Below are 18164 nucleotides of genomic sequence, written 5' to 3' on the forward strand. Positions count from 1 at the left end.
GTTAGATTACAAAAGATTTATAAATAATTTAAGATAGTTTTAAAATATGATCATGCCATTCAAAGTCGTGTCTTCAATCTAATTTTCATAAAATTTATTATATTTCCATAAATTAATTTAATCAAAATAAAAATTAATACCCTTGTCGTTAATCTGAAATCAGAATCTTTGAGCTTAAAAAGAAGTCTCGAGACCTAATTCTAGAATAGAATATGTGAGACGACGTCATTTTGCTAAACATAGAGAAGCGAATTAAGGGTTTAAGGATAACACTGACAGGACGGCGTAATACAGTAAAAGTAAAACCCTTCTGAAATCTTTCTCAAACGCGAAATGGAGTTGCAATCTGCCTGTGTTTTCCTTCAAAATTATCCTCCACGCACACGTGTTCTGCTTCCTCGTCTTCAATCTGTAAACTCTCTCCTTAAATTTTTCAATCTTGTCTCCTGTTTAGCAATGTCTGAAATTGTGAATTATTCTGTGGAAAATCTGTTTATCAGGTCAAAAGACAGTTTAGAGATCACGCTTCCGTTAAAAAATGGGTGCCCGGATCCAAAATTGAGCTAAAATGTACGTTTTCTCGCTTTATCTTCCTATTTTGGTTTATCACTGGGAGTTCTCAGTTATTTCCTTTTTTTTTACCCGATCCTTCGCAGCTCTTTCAGCGTCTTTAAGGAGTGGAGTGGTTGTGTGTGCTGCAGAAAATGGTTCATCGAGGAATTCAGGTTTTCGAGTGAGTGAAATTAAAGGTTCGGAACCATTTCGTGGAAAACCAGGCTCTGTTTCTTTCGGTGGATTGAGTCACCAATCCGCTGAGGAAAGCAAATTGGTGTCAGTGCCTTTTGATGAGAATACTGGTTCCTTTCTGTGGATTTTGGCACCCGTAGCTTTAATTTCCTCCTTGACTGTTCCACTGTTCTTTATCATTGGCGCTATCGAGGATCTCTTTAAAAATGAGGTTCTTGCAGGTATTCTGGAGCTTTCTTCATGAGTTCTAATGTTTTGAGATTGAATTCGGTGTTTTGACCTCTGTTTCTCAATTTTTCATCCCAGTCTCTGCTGACCGTTTTTGTTGATTAAATAACTGGTTTCGAAAGTTATATGCTACGATTTCATTGTGCATGTTGATTTCCATATGTTGTTCGCATATAGATCTTAACCTCAGTCCTTGATCTTGAAAACACTAGAAACAAAATAACTACTCTAAATCTTTATTTTTTGTTGATTGGAATCTCTCTAATTTTTTATGCCTTGCTTTAATTTGATAAATTTATGCAACTATTGGCTTAGCCTTCCAGTATAAGTGTAAACTTGGTGTCATGAGTGTAATTTATTTATTGTTTTTTAAATAATAGCACATTTGAACAAATATTTCGGACCTTATCTAGGACTGAGAAATCGTCTTTTTACCAAAAGTATTGTTAGTGGTACAGTACGACTTAAATACTTTAAGTCTTACAACAATTTAAATATCATATTTGAATTGCGCTTCCACTAGGCTTGCTCTTTTACCAAAAGCTACAATTGACATCAATCCTAATCCCACGTGTTGATTGCTCTCATGAGAGAGACAATAATTGCTCCCAAACATCTTGTACTTCATAGGACGCGAAACTGAAGAATGATAACTAGAAGCAGGAAGTTTTAAGAGTAGAGAAAAAATTAAAGTTGCTATGGTTGAAGTTCGTTCATTGAGGTTGAGGTCTGTACTTCCTCTATGCTCATGCATCTGGAATTTTTTTTATTGAATTATATAACATAAAAACGGGATATAGCATGGTGATGCTTCCATGATTTGCAAAAGGGTTACCTGCTTCCATTAGTTTTTTTTGTTTCAAATTTCAACCTTTCTTCATATTTTGTGTTGGTTCTTATTCACATTTTTTTCAGATAATTTTCTTCATTGTCTACCGGACAAGCATTTAGTTTTTCTTGATCTTGATGCAGAAATTGTTTCTTCATTTTCTACTGATATCATATTTTATGCCGGACTTGCCATATTTCTACTTGTTACTGAGCACGTTCAAAGGCCATATCTGCAGTTTACATCAAAGAGATGGGGTCTAATCACTGGCCTACGAGGATATTTGTCCTCTGCATTTTTTACCATGGGATTCAAAGTTTTTGCTCCTCTCCTTGCCGTTTATGTCACCTGGCCAATCCTTGGTTTACCTGCATTGATTTCTGTTGCTCCTTTCTTATTTGGCTGTTTGGCTCAATTTGCATTTGAGAGAAGTCTTGACCGGGGTGGATCTTCTTGTTGGCCTGTTTTGCCAATTATCTTCGAGGTTAGAAATCATTAAATTAACTTTTACCCCCTGTTAAAAGGGGAACATATTTTTTATAAGATTGGCACTTTCCCCGCAGATATATAGGATATATCAGTTGGCCAGGGCTGTGGGATTTATTGAGAAGTTAATGTTTGCAATGAGTGGTGCAGCGGTAACCCCTGCCGCAGCAGATCGGATGGGGGCATTTGTTTCTTTGGCACTGACATTCCGTATCCTAGGTGTTGCTTGCCTATGGTCGTTACTAACATTTCTTGTGAGGCTCTTTCCATCCAGACCAGTCGCGGAGAACTATTAATGTAAATAGAGGATTCCAGTACAATTGCTTGCCTTATATTAATTCATTAATGCTTGTTTTTCGTTTGCTCAGTATGGAAAGTGTTTTCTTTACAGGTTTCTTGAAATCCTGGTCCATATTCTGACACAACCGGCGCATTGAGAATTAGTGGGAAAAGAAAGAATAGTGATGTTCACTCTTATTTGTTCTATCACGTACAACCATGATACGATGACTTTGTTGAGAAATCGGTTTTTTCGTGTCTAAAATATAACAAAATTTTTAAAAAATTTCTTTTGACGTTCCAATAACATATTTGACACTTTTATTGTTTAAACAAATAAAACATTTACAAGATGCTTATGAATATATTTTTAGTGAATTAATCACTCGATACCAACTATTCGGAGATTGACGGAAATAGCTCTCATAATATTCCTTATGAACGATTTTTTTTAAATATTCTTTCTCCAATCAAGTCCATGATCGGTGTAAGGGCCAAGATCTCGATTCTGTTAATATGAGATTTTGATTATATTAATCTAAGATTACTGAGTTTGAACTGATGTGATTATAACCGGGCCATTACGAGACCCAAATCGGACCAAGCATATGACTTACATACCTTGGGGACAGAGAGTCTGGCGCCCGAGCGGTAAAAAGTAACCGCCCGAGCGCCAGTGTTCATCACAAATATATCGCGGGCAGAAGAGTTGGCGTCCGGGCGGTAGTTTTTGACCGCCCGAGCGCTAAGGGTGCACTTTGAAATGCTCGGGCAGAGAAGGCCGCGCTCGAGCGGTAATTTACCACCGCCCGAGCGCGAGACATGCAAAAGGAAAAGGTGCCACTTGCTTCTCTCATGCAACGTGTAGCGATGTATGTATATATATATATATATATATATATATATATATATATATATATATATATATATATATATATATATATATATATATATATATATATATATATATATACGAATCCTTCCTTTCCCAGAAGGAAAGAACGAAAAGAGAAATTCAGAAAAGGGTCGAGAAAAGGTTACGAGAAATCCTTACGCCTTTTGTGAGAAATCCGTCCGTCAGATTTTGAATCCGACTTCAGTACTGTGTTCCTAGCAACGACAGCTACAACTGGACGTAAGTTTTGTTACGTTTAGACATGATTTGAATTTATGATGTTGTCAGAACTGAATATGAATCAGATATGGTGTTTCTGCTACCGTAGACATTATAGAATTGAAGTCAGATTAAAGAACAGACTGTTTCTGTAATTGTTATGATTTTTGAAAGATATTGACTGAGATTCTATATCAGAATTGTGTTAGTATTCAGATTATGAATTGTATTTACACAGATTATGAGTTCCAGTATTATATTTGTGATGTTCAGATTGACGGGATTATTCAGATTGTATTATTATGCCGTCGAAACATCAGTTGATTTAGATTAATCAGATTTCGATATGATTCAGATTGTATTGTGATATCGATGATATGAATCAGATTATATCTTGTTCAGACATTGATCAGATTATATACTGAATTGAGTATGGATCAGAACAAATTGTACATTAAGCTATTCACTGATACAGCGTATTCAATATTGTCATTTCAGATTCGAGATGGACAGATTTGAATACAGGTCTTCGTCATCGTCAGACCGGGACGACAAAGGTATAAATTAATGTTGAGTTGGGATTGCACAACTCAAGTTAGGTTTGACTTGAGTTTCCCTAAATCACATACTTTATTTTATTGCATAGATATTTGCAGATTATCAGATTGATATATTAATGGATTGACTTAGAACAGGGTCAGAGTCCGAGTCTAGGGCAGACAGCCTAGCTAGGGCAGAACCGCCGAGTCTTTCTCAGAACCGATAAGACTCTAGACTTATGGTGTATCGACGAGCTTCAGATGTAGATCGACGTCTGTCTCAGACACACTCGATACAGCATACCAAAGTCTAAATTAGATCGGGATCCCTAGATTAGAATGAGAGATGAGTCAAGTCTTAGATATTGGGACTAGATATTGAATTACAGATCCGTATTCATTTATGTTTCGTAGATTACGATTCAGGTTTATGTACAGACTTGTATTGATACATGTTGTTGATTATGCTACATGTGATAAGATATAATTCATGCTTTTATATATGTTTTATATGATTGCATGTATACATTGTTTATACTGGGATATTTATATCTCACCGTAGTATCCGGCTGTTGTCTTGTTTTGTATGTGTGCATGACAACAGGTGGGGCAGGATCGGGGTCCAGAAGAAGATGAGAGATCAAGATTGGAGTGGTGATTCCGGACTTGGATGTAGATAGGTTTCATTACTAGATCATAGTAGTTGAACCTTAGTTTTAAACTAGATGTATGAGATACAAGATTTGTATTTATTATACTGGTTTGTATAATAGATTGATTCCATTACCTTCCGCAATTATATTTTAAAAAAGAAAATTTTTAGACCCTGTTTATCTGAACTGATAATTAGTCCCAATGACGATTAAGAAGATGATTAGCGTCCGGGTCCCCACAATCGGAATATTTTTTCCTCCTCTAAATTGTACAAGAAAAATTTAGAGGAATTTTTATCGTTTGAGATTAAAAAAAGTTGACTCAAACCTTATAATTGTTGAAGGTAGCTGAAAATTTTGGAGAGAATGAGAGGGGAATTTTTGAAAATTGCATGTAATGGAGGCTAGGGTTTGTGACCTCCTTACTCAATATTAAATCATTAACTTAGTTTACTTAATTATATGTTTAGAGTTCCTTAATTAAACGTTAATGAGCTTGTTAATTAATTTAATCTAATCCAATTAGTTTAATTAATATATTAAAGTACATTAAAAACTTTAATTATCTAGCATGTTGGACTTGTCTCCTACAAGTCCATTACGCATATTTCTAATCACATTTAATATAATCTTTTATAAACTCAAATATTTGAGTTTAATATTTTAAACTCTCAATTTTCATAAATTCAAATCCTTGAATTTATTGTCTTCAAATTTTAATTACCATAAATTCAATTATTTGAATTTATTATCTCATAGTTTCATATAAATTCAACTCCTTCAATTTATTGTCTCAATGCGAACAAAATATCCAATGCTTGTGTGATCCTCAATGATTCATAGATACAGCTCTACAACTCTTTGTGAATAAGGACATCGTTCTTTATTCGGGCTTACCCTTATTTGCCACATTTTATGTACCAACATTTGATCATGAGAATGTCAGAAATCATTTTCTGATTAAAATCATCGAATCATGGTAACGTCTAGTAACATCGCCCCGTGATTCTATATATATCACTGATAGTGCCTAGAAGAACCAATCGGTTATGATTAACGTACATTACGATCCCTTCATCTCATTTATCCCGATCGAATCTGCCACCATTGGTTCATCGAGAGTTGCATATTAATTCGATAACTATCTGATACATTCATGAAACATTCATAGTGTCATCGTACGCACAACTAGAGAACCCTTATTCTTAATGTACATCTTACACTCTGGCAAGACATTTCATGCACTACTATTTCGTTAGATCATATAGGATATCCACATTCATTGGTGAGCGGTGAATTCCCGACTACAATGCACTGACTCAACACATATCGCAATTGAACCCAACCTCGTCACTTTGTGACCCTCGCGGAGTCGGTAAACGAGTCAAAGCACAATCCTAGTATGTAGAGCCTCAATGTTGTCCCGGTTCGTAAGGACTAATGATGTATAATCACAACCACGGACTTTTTCTCTCGATGAATGATAACCAATTGGAAAGTTCGAGGGAGGGTTGTTCGGTATAATAATCATATGATTACACATCTGCATGATTGGACATCTATATGCTCTTATCATGAAACACAGTACACAACATCACATATGCTAGTCTCAAGCTCAAGCGGCATATTATTCTTGTTTTTAGGCAGCTGAATCGGCTATGAACGAATTTAGAATGTGTGTTTACAAATGAGTTTCAAGATCGAATTACGATTCATTTGTATTTAAGTATAATCAAGGTCTTTATCTATGTTGATTGCATGAGTATACAGATAAAGTAAAATGAAACCATGATATATAAATTATATTAAATTAAAGACTGTTAATTACAATCAAGTCAATAAATTTCTTAGCCAATCGTTATCTTACATGATATCTACTATAACAATCCCCCATTTGTTCTAAAGTCAACTACCTATAAATTTGAATCCCATTGTTTTGTGTTACTTCTCAAACAATGGTTATAGCAAGGGTTTTGTAAGTAGATTAGCCACGTTATCTGCTGAGGCAACTCTCTCGATTGAAATATGTCTTTTTCCCACAATCTCTTGGATGATGTGGAATTTCCTCAGTATATGTTTGGATCGCTGATGATACATTGGTTCTTTTGCTTGTGCAATGACACCAGTGTTGTCACAACACACTGGAACTAGATCAACTTCAATAGGAATAAGGCTCAACTCTTGTACGAAATTCCTCATCCAAATTGTCTTTTTGGCTGCAGCAGATGTAGTAATATATTCAGCTTCAGTGGTGAAATCCGCAACAGTGTCTTGCTTAGAACTCTTTCAAGATATAGCCGTACCATTGAGCATGAATACAAAAAAGAGGTTGATTTCGAATCATCTACATCACTTTGGAAGCTAGAATCAATGTAACCTTCCAATTTTAATTTCCCACCCCCATAGACCATGAACAAGTTCTTAGCCTTCCTTAAGTACTTAAGAATATATTTCACAGCCTTTCAATGCATTGGACCAAGGTTCGCCTGATATCTGCTTGCAACACTCAGAGCGTAAGGGCGCGTTGATATCATACCATACATGATACGACCAATGGCTGACACATATGGAATACGTGTCATCATCTCTATCTATTCGTTAGTTTTGGCACATTGCTTTAGATAAAGTAACATCGTGACACATTAGTAAGTATCCTCTCTTGGACCCTTTCATAGAAAATCTTTTAGAATGATATCGATATAAGTCGTTTGGTTGAGGATTTGATCTATCTATATAGATTTGTATTCTCAATACATAGTATTCTTCAAACATGTCTTTTATGGAGAATTTACTTGCGAACCATATTTTAGTTGAATGCAATACTCCTATATCATTCCCAATAAGTGGGATATCATCAAATATAAAGCACTATGAATGTTACTGCACTCCCATTAACTTTCTTGTACACACATGGTTCCTCAAGATTCTAAGCAAAACCAAATTCTTTGATACTGTTGTAAAATATGAGGTTCCAACTTCTTGATGCCTGTTTGAAACTATATATTGATCTCTGAAGTTTGCATACCTTATACCCACTTCCTAATGATGTGTATCCCTCATGTTGTGACATATAAATATATTCTTTAATGTCTCCATTGAGAAATGTTGTCTTTACATCCATTTGTCATATTTCATAGTCATCATATGCTTCTATGACTAGTAGTATTCTAATGGACTTAAACATAGCAACTACTGAGAAAGTTTCCTCATACTCAATTCTTTGTCTTTGAGTATAATATTTTGCAACCAGTCTTACCTTGAAGGTCAATACCTTCTCATCCGCCTCGAGCTTTCTTTTGTATATCTATTTGCATCCTATGAGAACAATGTCTCAGTTGGATTCACTAATGTCCAGACTTGGTTTGAATACATAGAGTCTATTTTAGACTACATAGCTTCAAGCCATTTGGATGAATCAATATCATATATCGCTTTTTTGGAGTTAATTGGATTACATCCATCACGAACCTCTTCGTGGCCTTGTTCATGAAAAAGCGTGTACCTAACATGTCGTCTAATAATCCTATCAGACCTTCTAGGTGTGTGTACTTCAACTACTGTCTATTGAGGATTAGGTTGAACTTTTATAGTTGAGGGAGTATATTGAATTTCTTCAACTACTGGCTATTGAGTCTGGGCTGGGTCTGGGCGTGGTCCAAGGATTGTTAGGGTTAGGTGGGCTCGGTGGTGGCTCGACTGGAAGTGTCCTAGATTGGCTAGGAGTCAATTAGTGTGGGTTAGCAGCTTGTGCAAATCCGGTTTGTTGTTGCTGGGTTTGTGCGTGGGTTGAGGGGCATGGTTCGAGGGCCCAGGATGGGTCATGTGGGGTCTGAGTGTGGTCTAGGCTCGGTGAGGGTCAGTGCTGGTAGATGGTTAGGGGGCTGTAAGGTTCCTAGAAGGAGAAGGAGTCCTAAGTGCACCATAACTCTCACACGCACAAAAGAGGTCAAGGGCAGTGGGCTTTTCGAGGGTCTAAGGGGCTGGTCAGGGGCTTGGGCTTAGTCACTAGGTTCCTAAATGAGTTTTCTCGGGTTTGGCTCGAGGTGGCTCGCCCATGGCTAGAGTATTTTGAGAGTTGGCTCGGTGTGTTCGAATATATGTCAAAAACGAAAATAATAAGACTGAAATTGGAACCTTGGTCCACAGGAGCGGTTCATGGCTTACAAGGGTAGAATAAATAATAAAAATGTTATGTTTAAAATTTGGGATCAAAATAATGAGTTTTGGATTTATCCGAGATTTAATCGCCTCACGAAATGTTAATTAAAGAATTAATTGAAAAACCTAGATTTAAGCTTAATAAAATCATGGAAAATTATATTTAAGCTTAAATAATTATTTGGGATATTTCAGAGTCAATTAAATTAAGAAAATATAATAAACGTGAAATTTTACGTTTAGAAACAATATGGTAATTTTACACCCAAAAATTAGTAAACATCATGTCAGTATCCTGGATGTTGTTTTATATGCTAATATGATTATTCTAAATATCTATGGGTTTTTAATATGATAAAACATTTATTTTAAATGTTTATGGATGTTTATGATTTTTAATATGTTAAAATGTTATTTTAAATGTTTATGATTTAATATGTTAAAATGTTATTTTAAATGGTTATGGATTTTTATATGTTAAAATGTTGGTTTTAAATGTTTATGGATTTTATGATTTAATATGTTATAATTTATTATTTTAAATGTTTATGGGTTTTATAAACGAAAACTTTAAAAGATATGTTGCATGCTTAGTTTAAAAGAAAACATTATATGCATGTTTGATTTTTTATAAAGTGATGACAATACAAAACGTTGAAGGAAGTGAAGTAATTGTGACTAATACGATGATATGTTGGAGATATCGTGAGGGAGAAGGTCTCAGCGATCGTATTTCCATTGATACGAATACGAATACAAATACGATGATATGTTAATACGTAATGTCAAGGCCCAGTTGACGGGTGAGAGTGTCGTTGGTGTCTCCGTCGCCCAGTACTATGGTTACATGTAGATGGATCCATCGCCCAATATGTAGACGAATAAGAAAGTCACAATTATCGATATGAATTCAACGAAAAGAATATGAATATGAATATGGATATGAATATAAATACGATGAATATGAATATGTTTATCGTGGTATGAAAATGTTTATGGAAATGTTTTTGTTTTAAGTTTATGCATCATTATGAAATTTTTTTAAAGTTTATGCATCTTCATGAAAACGATATTTTAAGTATAAATGTTTTCATGTTGTATATGATCTGTATATGTAGTACTTGTTATCAAGATTATGGTGTGTTGAGCCTTTAAACTCACTAGATGTGATTGATGCGGGATATTATGATAATAATATTATTGAAGGTCTTGATGGTCGACTTTGCTGGACTGAAGGTGCACAAAACCCGAGGACCAACGCTAGTTTTCCGCACTAGTTTACGATTCATGATTTTAAGTTATGTTAAATATATTTTTATGACTTTGATTATATTTTGAGAGGTTTTTGAAAGGTTGATAGTATGAGATATATCTTTCGAATAATGTTTTTAATTTTGGTAAAACGTTTGACGATTTTACGATTTGAACTATTTTCCTTTGATTTTCAAATGTTAGTTGGTTGTTTTACTTTAAAAATGGTGTCGAGTTATTTTAAAGTGTATATATATATATATATATATATATATATATATATATATATATATATTTCGAATTATGGAGATTATGGAGATTAAGAAGAAAAAAAAATTTAGCACATTTTTAGAAAACGAGTAGTGGACGTTTAAGGAATAGCCTGCAGTTATGGTTGTACACCATTAGTTCTTTGACCCGGGATAATGTAGGGGCTATACATACTAACATGCACTTTGATCCGTGTACCGACTCCATCGAGGTCATCAGGTGGCGAGGTTAGGCGTAGTTTCGAAATATGTACGAGTGCATTGCAGTCGGTGATTCACCGTTTGTCTATGGGTGAAGATATTCTATGTGATCTGATGAGTTAATAGTGCAAGGAGTCTCTGGCCAGAGCAAGAAATATGTTTTCCTAGTTGTACATACCATGTTATTATTAGTACTCAAAGATAAATTGCATCGTTATCGCATTTATATCAACTCTCGATATACCAATGATTGTAGATTTGACTGGGATATATGTGTTGAAGGATCATACTGTACGCTAACTATGACTAAAGTTTCTTCCAGTCAATATGAATGATACCTAGAGGATCATGGTGTGATGCTGCTAGAAGCTCTTACCATTATCTGATGGGTGCAATCAGAAATGAGTTCTGACATTCTTGATCAAGGAGTTGATGAAAAAAATGAGGTTAACTAGGGTAAACCCGAATAAGATTAAATGTTATTCTGAATCACATGGAGACGTGAACTCACGGCTAGCTGTGTCCCTGAACCATTGAGGGTTATACAAGTATCGGATTCTGTGTTCCCATTGAGATAGTCAAATTTCAAGGAGCTGGAATTTGGCGACCTTAGTTTGATGGAGATCAAACATGAAGCTTATAAAGAAGTTTATGAGCTGATTCCATAAGATGAAAGAAAAAAAAATTAGCATGGTTGCTAAATAAGGAATGAGAGTGGAACTGTCTGTTTTAGTAAAGGAGTTTACAAAACTGGCAGCTACCATATATGGTAAGTTCCAAATTTGGTAAATGAAAATTTTGATCTTCGAAATTTTCGATTTTTATTATATGAACATGATTTGTATCTTTGGTAAATCGACGCTCTCGGATCGTTGATCAGAGTTATAATGAGTTCGAAATCATTTATTTAGTAAATTGAGAATTTACTAATTAAATGATGGTACTACTAGTGATGACTATTAACATGTACAAATTCCCGTATATATTCCAAAGAAGTCTAGAATTAAATTAACCTAGGAGTTAATTATATAAATTAAATAATAGTTATTTAATTTAATCGATATAAATATATATTTTATACGGTGATATGAAATATGTTTATATATATATGGTATTAATATATCATTTATTATCAACTATTATATATTAATAATATGATAATTTAATTATAATGAATAGATAGAGTCGTAGTACCACAAAGACCAGGAGTCTTTGTAGGAGTGGGACTCCTAATTAGTTTACGAGTCTCACTCTATAAATATATCATTAGGGCTCATTACTTGATGATGGAAAATTGCATACAAAACCACCACAAATCCTTCCCAATTTCTCCTTGAAAGTCACGGCCATCACCAAAAATGTGAGAAGAAAATTTTGTCCAAATAAGCAAATTAGATTTGCTTAATTATTGATTAAGAATCAATAAGAAAAATTCAAAAAAAAAAAAAAACCTCCCACTTTCGAAAACACAAATCTCGGCCACCACGAGTTTCTTGTGAAAAAAATTTCGGCCACCTTGTCGCTGCACTATATCTGGATTTTGAAAATTTGGAGGCTACTGTCTCGACGCATAAATCGTTGGGATTTTCTAGTGCAAACCAAACGAGGAAAACAGTCTTTGATCATGGACCTAATTAAGCGATCAAATGAGGCATGCTGTTCGTAGGAATTAAAGAGCTACATCTACCTTAACACCGGAATATTTTGGTGTCCAGTATTAAGAACGCAAATGTATAATTCCAAACGTCCTATGTAAGTTTCTAAACACACGACACTCAAGAAAAAAAAATTAAACTTCCGTTGCGTCTTGGGTGCGAGAACACGATGTCCCAACTTAATCATCATTTCAATTCTATTGTTTATTATGTGCTAAAAAGTTCCGTGGGCTTATGTATATGTGGAGTAAGGAGAGAGTGAGTGGGATTTTCAAATTTGATTTGGATTTGTGAATTCCCAAAGTGGCTTGGATCAGAGAGTGAACAAAGGGCTGTTTTTGTTGATGAAGTCAAGTCCGTGGTTTGCTTGAAATGTGCCTTATTTGCTGCTAAAACTTTTGCTATTGAATCAGTATATGGAAGAGCTCGAGTTGTGGCTCAATGGGCTGATCCCGGAGACAAAATTCAAGAAGTTGACTGCATCTCATCAGAATGCAATCCATACCAATTGATCATATCTAATTTTGTTTAAAAGCAGATTTCTTGACGTCGTACATTTTTTGGTCTATAAGAACTAATATGGCCTTTTCTTTTCCTCGTAAATACTCTTTTCCATATCTAATCAAAAGGTTTGTGGAGAGGTCCGACCTGACAGCCATAGAATTTATCATGTCTTAGCAGCCCCGGGGCAGGGTCATAATAGGTTAAGGCAATACAGTGGGAATTCGAACTTCCGATATTTTTAACGAGATGGAGAAATTCCAGGCCAGCCCAGCATAAAGCGTACTCCAACATCCAGTAGCATTTTATTGCTGCAGTAAATAAACATGTCCAATGAGCAAAACTTTTGATTGAAGGAAGCCGAGTGCCATAGAGCATCAAGGGCCTCAGCTATTCAAGCGATTCAAATGATATCAAATTGGTTCTACTGGCAATCTATGCACCAGCTGCTCGACCCAAAGGGTCGTCTTGAGTATTGGGTGCCATCTACACTTGGCAATGACCCCAGATTGTGGCTCAAAACCTGCATTCAATCCAACTCCAACCCAGAAAACAAGTCAGATCAAGACCAAATTAATCATTGAGCCCCAAAGACGATTTGAGCTACACTTTGTCACGGTTGCTGCAATCCTGGATGGGTTACGGATTGGAGAACCGTTGGGAGGCTTAAAAGACCACATCGGTGGTCCTTTAGATCTAGTCATTGTTAATAGTTCTTGGTTTCAAGTTTCTTAGCAGGTGCCCCTCGGTGTATCATTGCTATGTACTTGGTAGTTAGTCAAGATAGTTGGAGCCATTAGACGAAAATCAGGAAATTATAGTAGGTTATTTCTAGAACTCGGATGGCATGTATATTGCTACTTTACTACGTTACCCATTTGTAAAACATAGGATCAGATGAATTTTACAATGTTTTTCTGTATTTTATCTACGATGTCGAACAGTAAAATGCATCATATACTCGCGACAGTCTGGCCAAGATATGGGAGTCATCTATAAGATAATAAGATCACAAAGAAGAAGACCTCAGCTCGATTTGCCAAAGACTGCATTTTTAACTGAACAGACAAATTTCATTAATTTTTCATACTTCAATAATTTTTTAAAAAAAGATAAGCTGAGATCATTGAGATAAGAAGTATTTTCATAAGTTATTGTTTATATAACGTAGTTATATCCTATATTTTATTAAATATTTATGTTGTTTTAAGTAAGCAAGTACACTGACAATATGAAACATTTGTTAAAAAATTTGTTCTGAAAATTTTAATTAGGTTGCACGCAATGATTACCAGTATATATGATAAATCGGAAGAACATTGAGGAAAGTCATAAATACGGTACTAAGCAAGGTAAAATTTTCTTTATCCGAATCAAGATCAATGATTCGCAATGGATCCACCCCATCTCTTAACACGACTTTCTGCTTCATTCGCCTGCAAGAATCAAAATTTGAACTGAGGTGATCGAGGTCTTATTTACAAAATACCATCATTATAATGGATCTATATTGTTAGGACCAGTGGAATCAGGATATCTCCACACTTGTATGATATTGTCCAATATATATATATATATATATATATATATATATATATATATATATATATATATATATATATATATATATATAGATAAGAAGAAAGCTAAGTTCATACTTCTTTCTCCCAGTTTCTACTTGCAACGATCCATATTAAGATAGCCGTCTGCAAACAAACTCCTGCAATCAAACCACCCCAGATTCCCTGCAAAACATGTAAGAAAATGTCTTATGGGTGACTCAAAACCAGTATCTGAGTTCAAGAATTATGTAAAATGAGCAACTTTTAGAATGGATAACATTGGTATTTCAGAACACAAATCATTAAAAATACCAAGGAAAGTTTGTTGGGTTTTACCATTGCGCCTAAGTGAAGTGGGAAGCCCAAGCCTATGCCAATGGGAAGTCCTATGATGTAATAGCAACCGATGTTGATGTATGCAACAATGGCCTGCCATCCAGCTCCAACCGCGACCCCTAATCAAAATAGGTTTGAACCTGAGAATCAGTGAGCAACTCAACAAATAGTGGAGCCATAACTTATATTTAGGCAGACAACACGATCTTCAGTTAGTGTGATGGAATCATATCTTTATGTGTCTGGATTAAAACATCTACGAGGGGAGGAGGGGAGACTGTCCCCTCTGGCATCCTCTCCCTTCACGTGTCGCCCCGTGAGCTTAATACGACATAATTCTGATATAAGCTTTGGTTAAAGAGCTCATGGTCACCATCGGTGACATATTTCAGTTGCAGTTAAATTTCAGACTGCAGTTGATAGATTCTCTAATACGGTTCACAAACCTGTCGAGCTTTAAATCTCAAAGATGCAAATGACTTGTATAGGAGAATGCACTTAGACATCATATTTTCCACCGTCAGTTTTGCATCAGAAACTTATTAAGAATAATTTCAAAAAAAGAAAAAGAGACTTATCACATAGTCAAATAAGCGCAGCCGGATGCACCTTGTATCAACCAGCAAGCGAGTTTGTGAGCTTAAACATTAACACACTGATTTAAAATCTCGAATGTGATGTTGCATCATTACCGGATAAAACAGGTTGAAGGCCGCTTATTAGAACCGTAACTGCAAGCAAACTTGACAATCTCGTAGTCTCCTTAGCTACAGCATCACTACTGGTGAAAAGGTATGGATAATAATCTCGAGTCGCAAGAACGATTGCAGTACAAACTATTGCAATCAACATGGTCATGGCTGAAACCACAACCACAGAAAACTTTGCGGCTTTAGCATTGCCAGCTCCAAGCTCATTTGATACTCTTACACTGGATAAACAAAACGGTTGCGGTTCTTTCAGCTCATATATCTGCACGTGTATGCCAAATCATACGTAATGTATATACAGATGATGCTTAAATATTACCTTATTGCAGCGTTAAATCCGATTGCTATCATCGCATTCCATCCTTGAATGTTCATGCTACAAAAAATGTTTTAATTTGAGTGAACCTGGGCAACATAGGTGATCGTATCACAAGGATTATTTGTTATCCTTAGATCAAACACGAAAAAAAAATAATAAATTAAAAATAAACTCGGAGAATACCATATAGAAACAGCATCAACGGGTATCACAGGGTTATCCAGGCGGCCTACTATTACCACTAATATCATCAGATACCAAAACTCCAAGCTGCAATATCGAATCAAATTAAGGAAGAAGAATAAAAAATTCACCAAATATTTTTCCCAACTTTGCAGGGAAAAAAAAAATCAGCTACTGATTAGTAATCTCTCACCATAACATTACAGCAGAGGCCAAGGAAAGCTTAACAAAGCCGTACAAATCACGGAATGCCAACCATGAAAATCCTGTCCATGCACCATCACATTTGGTTGCGAAAATGTAAACCAACTGCAAAATACAAATGATCCACCATGATGCATTTAGAGTAATTGCTGCTCCAATTAACCCCCATCCGAGCTTCAAGATCAGAAGCCAGCTGAAGAAAACATGCAGAACCAAAACTAGAGCGGAAATCCACGCCATTGCCATCAGCTTCCCTTGTGATTGCAAGAATTTCTGTATCGGGAAATTCACAGCATACGCAAATATTTGTGGTATCATCCAGATGGCAAATTTACCTGCAACACAAATATCAGGCTTAAGGATATAAAAAAATGACCACGTGAGAAGAATCAACAAGAAAGAAGATGAAATAGGGACCTGCAGCTCTAGAAATTTCAGGAGATTCTCCGAAGAGAGTGAGGATTGGAGGAGCAAAGAGGTAGATGGGAAGCAATACAAAAGATGTAGTAAGCAAAATCACCCATGATCTTTGCATGTACACACCCAACATTCCGATCTGCCCCGCACCATATGCTTGCCCACATAATGTTTCCAATGCACTTCCCATTCCCAGCTGCAAATTTTAATCACCAATTGAATACATTTTGATCCAAATGAACTAGAATCTTGGTGCAAGATATAAATAATAGAGAAATGTTACATGTCCAACACTTCAAGGTCTGACTAAAGTGGACAACCCCTTAAGTGAAAGATCTTCAGTTTTCATTGGTATTTTTTTTAAGAAAAAGATATACTTTAACCTCCCAAAATACACTAACCCACACTTATCAAATCAAATCTAAGTGTATAAATCTGCCACTTCCTGTAACTAAGATTCAACTATAAAAAAAAAGATATACTTTAACCTCCCAAAATACACTAACCCACACTTATCAAATCAAATCTAAGTGAATAAATCTGCCACTTCCTGTAACTAAGATTCAACTAATAGACGACAGGAACTAACTTGTTTGTGTTTGCTTGATAAATGTATAAATAAGCAAACAAGCCATGTGCCTGTTAGATCTGTGTATTGTATCCTCTTCAACAAGGAACAAAATTTAATGTGAAATTTCTCTAAACCCCAATCTCCAATCCATTATTTTTTCAGATAATAGCCACCACAATCACCACATGTATGCACCGAATAAATAGCCCACAAATTATATCACCTTTGAAACAAATATGAGTCTCACAGGCAAAACACACCACAAAAGAGGTAGGAGCCTTGATTAACATTCAACTTATTTGACGCAAATCCCCACAAAAAGACTTGGAAATGAAGGTAGAAAAAGATCATACCATGAACCCATAAGCAAGGCCAGCAATCACGGAATTCTCCACAGAAACCGCAGCCAAATCCAGCTCATTCAACTGACCACAAAAAGTTTGAGTCAATGCACCCAGTGAATACTGAAATATATATGTGACAATCGCAGGCCCCGCGAGTCTCCACAGTCTCTTCGATTCCCCACCAAACTCCTTCGCAAAGCTAACGACTTTTTCTCCGCCCGGCCGCTTTACAAGAAGCGATTCCTCCACGCCGCCGCTGGTCATGACCGACGACGCAAAAGCTACACCTGTATGTAATGTGAATCAAAAAGGGCCAGAAACAAACAAGCCAACTTCACCTAAAAAGCTGGAAAAAAGAACATTTATTTATTTATGAAATCCGGGCTGATGCAACTCAGTTCAGTTGCTTACGGCCGATAATACAAAGAATATGAATCCAGTGGTCGAACCAAGAAATAGAAATAGGTAGATTTTTTTTCTTTTTGCCCAAAAAACCAAAGGAACTTAAGAGAACTAACCAGAATTGATGCAAGGTAGATGTGATCAAACCATTCTGGACAAGTGTATAAATGCTGTGGTTGTTGGAAACAAAATTGATTACTGATAAA

The 18164-nt window shown here is 35.7% G+C and overlaps 2 protein-coding genes and 1 pseudogene across 4 annotated transcripts; 2 read left to right on the forward strand and 1 right to left on the reverse strand.

Annotated features, from left to right (window-relative positions):
- Positions 1-228: 228 nt before the first annotated feature.
- LOC140828406 (uncharacterized) lies at positions 229-2829 on the forward strand. Of its 2 annotated transcripts, XM_073191384.1 has the most exons (6): positions 229-411; positions 501-570; positions 657-968; positions 1948-2288; positions 2368-2587; positions 2682-2829. In XM_073191384.1, the coding sequence occupies exons 1-5, from the start codon at positions 334-336 to the stop codon at positions 2584-2586; spliced, it is 1020 nt and encodes a 339-aa protein (XP_073047485.1). In that variant the 5' UTR covers positions 229-333; the 3' UTR covers position 2587; positions 2682-2829. The 2 variants fall into 2 exon arrangements, with proteins under 2 accessions (XP_073047485.1, XP_073047484.1); XM_073191383.1 differs by lacking the exon at positions 2682-2829 and having other exon boundaries at positions 2368-2652.
- Positions 2830-11462: 8633 nt separating this feature from the next.
- On the forward strand, positions 11463-14033 carry LOC140827058 (uncharacterized; annotated as a pseudogene).
- A 138-nt stretch (positions 14034-14171) lies between these two features.
- On the reverse strand, positions 14172-18093 carry LOC140827272 (protein DETOXIFICATION 33-like). 2 transcript variants are annotated; one of them, XM_073189914.1, is made up of 10 exons: positions 18075-18093; positions 17566-17843; positions 16642-16837; positions 16214-16559; positions 16021-16107; positions 15838-15894; positions 15501-15739; positions 14809-14927; positions 14569-14655; positions 14172-14346 (listed from the first exon to the last, which is right to left on the reverse strand). In XM_073189914.1, exons 2-10 carry the CDS (start codon positions 17818-17820, stop codon positions 14290-14292), a joined length of 1443 nt encoding a protein of 480 aa, XP_073046015.1. In that variant the 5' UTR covers positions 17821-17843; positions 18075-18093; the 3' UTR covers positions 14172-14289. The 2 variants fall into 2 exon arrangements, with proteins under 2 accessions (XP_073046015.1, XP_073046014.1); XM_073189913.1 differs by lacking the exon at positions 18075-18093 and adding an exon at positions 17968-18066.
- Between the last annotated feature and the right edge of the window lie 71 nt (positions 18094-18164).

The sequence above is a fragment of the Primulina eburnea genome, chromosome 3, assembly GCF_022965805.1.
Source record: "Primulina eburnea isolate SZY01 chromosome 3, ASM2296580v1, whole genome shotgun sequence".
In the NCBI taxonomy this organism is placed as follows: domain Eukaryota; kingdom Viridiplantae; phylum Streptophyta; class Magnoliopsida; order Lamiales; family Gesneriaceae; genus Primulina; species Primulina eburnea.